Raw genomic sequence first — 8,960 nt, forward strand, 5'->3', positions numbered from 1 at the left:
CTGGATGGTATTACTTGATCATGCATGTAAGGAAAAGATGGTTGGAGGGGTCCCCAGGGTCTTTTTCTCACAGCACAGTGTGGTGGTATAAAGTGCCAAATGTAAGTGAAATGTGTGCATCCATGTTCTGGGCAGTGATGTTGCAGAACAAAATGTACAACTTCCATGTAACTATAACTGGGTTGACATCTTGTTCACAACACTTTTGCCATGTGATCTCAGGCAAATCAAGTCTTCTTCATCTGTGAGGTGGGGTTGACAGTACAGGCTTTGTGGGCCTGCTGTGAATATGGAATGAACTAATGTTCATTCCTTTAATTGAACCTAGAGATGGTGTTTAATGGATGCTGACTGTAGTGGTGACCTCCTTGCATCCAAGCACAGTTGCTATTTCCCTAAACACCCCTCCTCTCCTCTCTGTGCCAGCAGGTCCGTGCTCTGTTTCCCTGTGAGAAGCAGCCGCTGGCCACCGAGATGTCCCGGCACCACAGCCGCTTCGAACGAGATTACCGGGTGGGCTGGGACCGCCGTGAGTGGAGCGCCAACGGCACACATGGGACCACCAGCATCTGCAGTGCCACCGCTGGGGCTGGTGGCAGCACAGCCAGCAGCCTCAGTGCCCGGCCGGGCCTCCTTCCACTACCTGTGGTACCCTCTCGGCTGCCAACACCTGCCACAGCCCCTGCTGCCTGCACCACTGGCAGCAGTGAGGCCATCACCAGCCTCGTGGCCAGCTCTGCCTCAGCCGTCACCACCAAGGTAAGAGCTGGTATCCTCTGTGGCCTCTCCTCACACCCCTTCCAGCCCCGCAGGTTCTGTAGGCTCGGCCTGTGGCATGCTAAACTCCACATTCTCCAGAATACTGGCTTCTCTGGAACTGGGCCTGGCAACTGTTTGAGGGTTAGCATGGGTTTATTTTACATCAGGTCTCACACTGTGACTAATTTCTAGGAGGACTAACAGATGCTGAGGCCACTCATTATCCTATGCCATATTGATTAAATGCTATTAAATGAGTGAAATCACAGTGAAATTCCAAGTTGGCAATACAGGTTCCCCAGATAAGTGAATTTAGACCATTCAAGTCCCCCTGATGCCAACAGTGACTTGGTTTGCAAGAAGACACTGACAAGCGAAAGGGTACCTACCACTTATTAACCACTGTGCCGAGTATTCTATCTACACTGTCTCCTCCCACACACACAACCACCCATGAGGCCAGTGCTTGTGTCACCCCTGCTGTGTAGTCCAGTACACTGAGGCCCATGGAGTTCACATTTACTGGTCCCAGGTGGTAGGGCTCTTTCACATGGATCCAGGGCTGGAGCCCCAGCAGTCTGACTCATTAGCCATGTCATCCTGTCTCTCCTGGAAGCAGAGGCTCCTACAGCAGAAAGGGTCTGTATAATAAAATAGAACATGGAAATCAGCATTGCCCAGGCTCTTGCCTGGTTCCAGGCAGAGTCTGGCCCTCCCCTCACGACAGCCTGAGCTCCCAAGCAAGGAGACCAGGCCAGTGTGCAGGAGGTCTTGCATCCCCACACTCCCTCCTCAGCCAGGCAGGCGTTCTGCAGGCCTCCTCTGCCAGCCATTCAGAATCCCCTCTAAGAGCCCTCTCAGTACCAGTGTGTGTGTGCACAGACGGCTGCCTTTTCTTTGCTGCTTTATAAAAGTTACCAGAGAAGTTAAAGGCAGGGGGGAGCTCCGGCCCCGGCCATTGTGAGGTGTCTGTGGTGTTCGAAAGCTGCACTCCAGGTGTGCTGTTGCCTTTGTCTCTGTGATTTTCAAAACTCCCTTTCAGCCCCGCTTCCCATTAATAACCATGAGTGCTGCCAGCAGCAGAGCCCGGTGGATGCCCGACACAATGGAGCTATTTGAGGCCGACTCAGAACGCACTGACATCTTGCTGCAGTGCCTTATTGATTTTATTTTCCTGTTATGAAAACACCTCCCCACTGAGGCGGGAAGGGAAGGAATGTTGGATGGGGGAGAAGAGTTTGGGAATTATTTGGGCACACTGCCCCCAGACCAGCCAAACACATTCCTCCGCCACTTGCCAGCCCCCGGGACAGCTCCAGATCCGTGACCTCTGTCCATTGGAGCCAGCCGGTTGGCTCTGCTGCCAATGCTGCCCACATCTGGTGGCGCTCCGCAAGGCCAGCTGTTGGCCATATGGAGAATGGCAGCTTCTCAAGCTGGCTGCTGGGGGCTCCAGGTGGGAGGGAGAAACTGGACCTGGGAGGCTCACTAGATGGCTTTTTTCTCTCAAGGATGGATGCCTTGTTAGTGATGATGGCACCAGCTGCTCTACAGGGTGGGGACTTTGGCTCTGCCAAGCAAGGGGGGTGGAAGGGACTCAGCACTGACAGCCCCTCCTTCGGTGTGGCCCTGCCCACAGAGTGGCTCTGCTCCAAAGCAGTTCAGCACTCACCATCCCTGACTGGCCTGGCCCCAAACCACAACCACAGGGGAGGAAAAGAACCCAGCCTCAGATAGAAAACAACAGCTGGGGCAAGGCCTGAGCTGGGGGGCAGGGGGTGGGGGGTGGGCAAAGTTCATGCATATGAGGACAGCTGATCTTTGGCATGTCACAACAGAGGGACTGAATTCCATTTCCCCTCCGTGATAGTTCCTAGCCCAGTTTCTTACCTGAAAGGGCTTGTTGGATGAAACTTGGTGATTGCTTATACCCTAGAGTCTTTGGGGCACTCAGGAGACCTGGGTGTGCAGGGAGAGGGAAAGACAGCAGCCAGCAGCAGCTCCTTCAAAGTACCGCCACCACCACCAGTTTCCATCAAGTCAATTCCAACTTATGGAGACTGTGTTTCAGAGTAGAATTGTGCTTTCAATGGCTGTGATCTTTCAAAAGTGGATCACCAGGGCTTTATTTTGAGGAGACTCTGGATGAACTCAAACCTCCAAACTTTCAGTTAAAAGCTGAGCACATTAACCATTTGCACTCTGTCAAGGTACATTATTTAATTCAGGCAGTGGTGACTTTCTGCCATTCTGGCCTAGCAACTGCTCACCCAATGCCTGCCCCCTGCCTATTTGTGCAACCCCATGCCAATACCACATAAATTGATGGGCGGGGCTAAATGGAGATGTCTGTGGTTTCCCTGGGCAAAAAACAAGCAGCTGAGGTCGGGCTTTTGCCCTCAGGGAGTTCACGGTCAGTGCATAATGAATGAGTCTATGGTCGGACAGTATGACCCAATGACCCAAGAACGTCTCTCCTAGTGGAGTTGTTGGCAGAGGCAACTTAGTGAAGTGGATAAAAAGCAAGACGTTGGAGCCAGACCGCCTGGATTTGAGTCCCACCTAACGCCTGCTAGCTGAGCGAGCTGAACCAGTTCTCACCTCTCTGGGCCTTGCTTCTATGAAATGGGAACAGATGGTTGCATCTACCTTTTAGAGTTGATGTGAGAATTGCCTGAGTTAACAGGTATAAAGTGCCTGGAATAGAACAGAGCATGGCAAATGCTAAGTCTTATATAGGAACTATTGTCACCACCATCATTGTTGTCACCACCATCCTGGTAAGGCCTATGGGGCAAGGGCCTGCCCTGTAAGAAAAGGTGTTCATTGCTAATATCACCAAGAGGAAGAGTCTTCAGATGAGAAACAGGAGCTAGGCCTCAAGTAGGCAGGGAAAGGAAATTGTTTTCTGAGTGGTTGAGGCCAAAAGTGAGCTGGCCCCGTGGAGCAAGCCAGAGCTGGGAGAATGAAGGGTATCTGGTGGGCTCCAAGCTGCAAAGCAGTCAGCACGTTCTTGGAAGCCAGATGATCAAGTGGAACGATTTTTAAAACATTTTTTAGGTGGACAGCCCTCAAGAAAAGCCTAGTATGTAAAAAGAATCAAGACTCCACCCTGAGTGAAGAAAGCGTGTGTGTGAAGGAGCCACGGAGAAGCCACGAGCAGAGCTGTGTATTGCTTTCCATGGCTGTTCCTACTGCCACAGGTGTGGGGAAGGCTGCTTGAATATATCAGCCTAGTTTCCTCAGTGAAGGGTCTGGTGCCACACAGGTCCAGAGCCACTCCGAGGATTCAGAAGAAGGGCCCTCAAGGAAGGAGACTCTCAGGGTACAAGTGTCAAAACCATCAGAGTTTCCCTTTGGCTAGGCAGGGAACAGGGAAAACATCACCCACTCAGGAGTCTGGGGCATTAGTGGGGCTCCTAGGGCCCTGCATCCTATGCCATCAACACCCATGTAGAAATGTCTACCCTCCCAGGTCCATGAGCTGGTGACTAGTTCCTCCCCAGTGCTGGGGCCTGCTTTCTGCCAAGCCATGTGGGGACAGTCCAAGTCCCCTTGGGTGGGGGAGGCTGGCTGTACTCCCAGTGATAGTTTAATGAGGAGATGACAATTCTTTCTGTCAGTGGTACCTTCAGGCCTCACTTGGTTTTTTTGTTTTCTCATTTATCTGTGGCCTGGAGAGTCCTTGCATGTTTTTATGAAAGGCCAGCTGGATAAGCACAGACTCTTGGACCACTGAGGCACCAGGAGGCCCCCCACACATACACACACACACACACACACACACACACATATCCACACACTGCTCAGGACAATCACTGCTTCCCTGGGGCCTGGATCAGCTTGTGAATCCCCAGGATACAAGTTCCCAGAGCCCAGAGGAGGAGAGGCACCATGCCATCCAGCCTCCTCATTTTGTAGGTCAGAATAGTGTGGAGGTCCAGAAAAAGAAAGCGACTTGCCCGAGGTCACCTAGTGAGCTAGAAACAGAAGCAGCCTGGACCAGCTCCTTTCCCCACCCCACGCTGCCTGCCGGGCATAATGCATTCACCATGGCAACCATTATTGTAGCTTCATTATGGTAACTTTTCCCATCTTCTCATGCAACTAGCTGACAGTCAAAACTGAATTTCAAGGAAGAAAGTGGGCACATTTACCTCTCCTCTTTTAGGTTGGGAAATTTAGACCAAAGATCACGTCAACAGAAAATTGCACAGCTGGTAAGAACTCAAACTCTTGAGTTACAGAGAACTGAGTTTGAGTCCTAGCTGTGCCACTTATAAACTGAGCATACTTTTGAACCTCAGATTTTTTGTCTATAAAGTGGTAATAATAATATTTTCCTCATTGGATTGTTGTGAGGATTAGATAAATTAATGCATGTAGAAAAGCTATGCCACATGGGAAGGAAGCAATAAAAGTTAATTTTAAAAAGTTAAACCACAGATCAGTTCAAACCATGTATCCTTGCATTTGGGAAAAAGCCAGCCTCCTGGTGGGCAGGTGCTGGGGAGACTGAAGGAAGGGTCATTGAACTGTCCCCCTCACCTTGCTGATGTGATGAGTTGAAGCTGAGGAATGAGGACAGTGGGAGCCAGCACACCCATTCCTGCCCACCCCCTGCCACTCCAGCCTCAAGGCAGCCAAACCCCCAAGGAGGGGGTGCTGCTGAGAAATAGAAACGTGAGTCCACAGCCGAGCCTGTTTGTGGGAAAGAAGGAAGCACCGATGCCTTGCAGTTGCTGCTGCATGAAATTTAAATTATTCTCAGCAAACCTGCTTGACAGATGAAACAGAAAAGGGACGGCTTCATAAAATGCAATTTTGTTCTTGAAAGAATGGACTCTGCAGAATCCTCGCTGATGTCTGTGAAATGTATTGGGGGCTTTTTCTCCTTTTGGTCAGGAGCACTCATGCTGAAACAGTCAGGATGGCAGCCCAACACTCTCATCGCTTGAAAATAAATCTAGGCTGGGAAGCAGAGAAACTTAGTCTGTGTCAGAGACCTGAAAAGGAGCACGAAACCTCCAGACTCTATCAGAGCACCGAACACCCAGATTGTGAGCATGTGAAGGAGCCCAGATGATGCAAACGGTTTGCTGTTAACCAGAAGGTTGGCAATTTGAACCCTGGTGCAGTGGTTGAAGCATATAGCTGCTAACCTACAGGTCGGTCGTTTGAATCCACCAGCCATTTCCACAGTAGAAAGATGAGGCAATCTGCTTCAGTAAAGATTTACGGCTTTGGAAATCTTCCAGGGCATTTCTACTCTATCCTGTAGGATAGCTATGAGTCAGAATTGACTCCATGGTAGTGGAGTTCCACAGAGGAAAAGTCCTGATGATCTGCGTCCATAAAGATTACAGTCAAAAAGGACAAGGTTGTAGTCACTTCTTGGTCACAGCCATCTACCCAGAGGGAGCGAGTAGTTAAACCTGTGGGCTCTGGACCATAGTCACAGGTGACTTCAGGCTCAATTGGCATAACATACTACACAAAACATTGTTCCACCTCCTACTTTGGCGAGTAGTGACTGGGATCTTAAAACTTGCAGGCAGCCATCTAGATGCAACAAAGGGTCTCCTCTTCCAGAGCAAAGAATAATGAAGAAAACCAAAGATTCATGGAAACAATTAGTCCTAGTGACTTGTGCACCATGAGATCTGCACAGCCTATACGACTATGAGACCAGAAGAACTCATCTAGAACCATCTGTGCCTGGCTACCACTGTCAACCACTTGGAGGGGGATCTATGTAGGAGATCCTGGATAGAGAGGGAGAACAATGTGGAACAAAACTCAAAATCATTTGGAGAAAAGAAAAAGGGGGACAAGTTTGCTGGTCTAATAGAGTCTGGTGGAATCACTGAGACTATGGCCCCTAGCTGCCCTTCAGGTCTGGAATTGAACCCACATCTGTGGCTTCCAGCCAAACAAAAGACAGGCATAGGAGTTGAACATTTACCTGAGGTAAATGTTCTTGGAGAGGACAATCATGGGAGAAAAGAAGGGCTGTTTATGCACAGGGAGACAGCTCAGGGGGCAGGCGCATGTGGAGGGATGGACACAGGGAAGAGGTAACTATTGGGAGGAAGTGGAAGGGGAGCTGTTGCATGGTGGTAAATTGTAGTCAATGTCATGAGACAAAGTGTGTATGAACTGCTGTATGGAAAGTGAATTTGCTCTGTAAACTTTCACCCAAATCACAATAAAATAAAAGATTATAGTCAAGAAAACCCTATATGGCAGTTCTATTCTGTAATACCTGGGGTCTCCATGAGTCAGATGCCAACCTGACAGCAGGTAACAACAACATGTGCATGTGGGACTTTCACACTGTATATTTGTAACCATAGAGATGACCTTAGCAATGTTAGTCATCCTTAGGCACCCTGACTTCTCTGGGAAGCAGTTGCCTTGCATATGATTTGAGATTCCCATGGAGAATTATATGAATGCCCATGAAGCCCCATGTGGTGGGCCCCTCCTCTCATGTGGTTCTGGGGCTCCATAAGTAGATGAAGGATACTTTTGTACACTTACAGAATGAGAAGATGGCCTCCCTTCCCTGTTTGTATTCATATTAAAGAAGAAAGGCTGCTGAGTGGGATCAGGTGGGAGACTCACCCAAGCTCCTTTCATAGTGAATTTTTCCAGCCTGCAAGTGATTTTATCTGGAAGAGTTTTTCTTTGCTTCATGAACAGAAAATTGTGATTTCCCTTGTGAGAAATTATCAGGCCCTGGTAATGCATTGTGAGGTAACTTGTGCATGTTAGTCCTGAGCTAATAGGTGTGCCTGCACTTTACGTTGCACTACGGGTTGGACTGTATCTTCATTGACTTGAAACCCACCTGCCATTAATGAAGCATGTATGAAATTGAAAAACATCATTGTTTCCAATTCCAAAGCCTACATTTTTGGGAAGGGTAAAACTGAACTTAAATTCTTTATTAAGGGAGCAAAAGAGAAGGGAGAAAATTATGTATTTTCCTGCATTTGTAAGGGATGAGCCATAGTCTGGACAAAGGGCATTTGTGGATTCCAAAGTAAAGAGGTCAGAAGACAGTGTTGACTGGAGCCAGTTGTACATAAATAAATTAGCTTTTGCTGTATAATCAAAAGCAAAACCAAACTCACTGCCATCGTGTCAATTCCGACTCACAGTGACCCCTCCTTGGGTTTCTGAGACAGTATTTCTATGAAAGTGGATTCCCCAGTCTTCCTTCCGAAGAGTGGCTTGGGGCCACCAGCCTTCTGGTTAGCAGTCAAATGCCTTAGGAACTATGCCACCAGAGCTCCTTTGCTGTATAATAACCACCCCAAAACCTAGTGGCTTAAAACAACAATTACAATTCTGTGGGTTTCTGGTCAGTTGTGGGCTGGGCAGTCAGTTGATCCCTGCTAGACCTCTCCCATTTGTCTGTGGTTAACTGGGGGGTTAGCTAGTGGATGGACGATTTAGGATGGCCTCACTCACACTTCCGTAGTAGACAGACTACTGGCCAAATCACTTCAGTTCTCCTTCACATGGCCTCTCGTCCTTCATCAGGCTCACTCAGGCTGATTCATACATGGTTTCAGAGTCCCATGAGCAGCAAAAGCAAGGCTCACCATGCTAGCACTTTGCACACTTCTGCTTGAGGCATGTGGGGTAATGTCCTGTTGGCCAAAGCAAGTCACATGGCCAACACAGATTCAAGGAGTGGGCAAGGAGACTCCACTCCACCCCTTGTTGGGAGGAGCTGCAACATCATATTGCAAAGGGACAGAACATAAGAATGGAAAGACTATGTGGTGATTTTTGCAATGTAACTAGTAACCAGTTGCTGTGAGTTGATTCTGACTCAGGGTGACTGCATGTGTTGCAGAGTAGAACTGCCCTCCATAGGGTTTTTATAGCTATGGCCTTTGGGAAGGAGATCACCAGGCCTTTCTTCCAAGGTGCTGTGGGTGGGTTCAAACTGCCAACCTTTAGGTTAATAAAGAAACGTTTAACTGTTTGTGCCACCCAGTGGCTCCTTTTGCAATATACTCCCCAGTGTTTCCAGCACATTTGATTAGACACAGTCACATTCTAGTTTCTGGACAAGTCTCTCATGCCTCAAAAAAAAAAAAAAAAAAAAAAAAAGAGATAGGATCTATCTGTTTCTCTCCTCTCCATGGTCTAATACAGGGAATCAATACAGAATACTCATTGAC

General features: G+C 48.6%; 1 protein-coding gene across 1 annotated transcript in view; it reads left to right on the forward strand.

Moving 5' to 3' along the window:
- The first annotated feature begins 474 nt into the window (after positions 1-474).
- The window catches only part of KLHL29 (kelch like family member 29), a 203,882-nt gene continuing 195,396 nt past the window's right edge, over positions 475-8,960 (forward strand). The window contains exon 1 of the mRNA XM_007939263.2: positions 475-759. Within this exon, the coding sequence (XP_007937454.1) occupies positions 475-759 (285 nt within the window). The remainder of the gene's footprint in view (positions 760-8,960) is intronic.

Source organism: Orycteropus afer, unplaced genomic scaffold, assembly GCF_000298275.1.
Source record: "Orycteropus afer afer isolate SDZICR_OR568_19922 unplaced genomic scaffold, OryAfe1.0 scaffold00058, whole genome shotgun sequence".
In the NCBI taxonomy this organism is placed as follows: Eukaryota; Metazoa; Chordata; class Mammalia; order Tubulidentata; family Orycteropodidae; genus Orycteropus; species Orycteropus afer.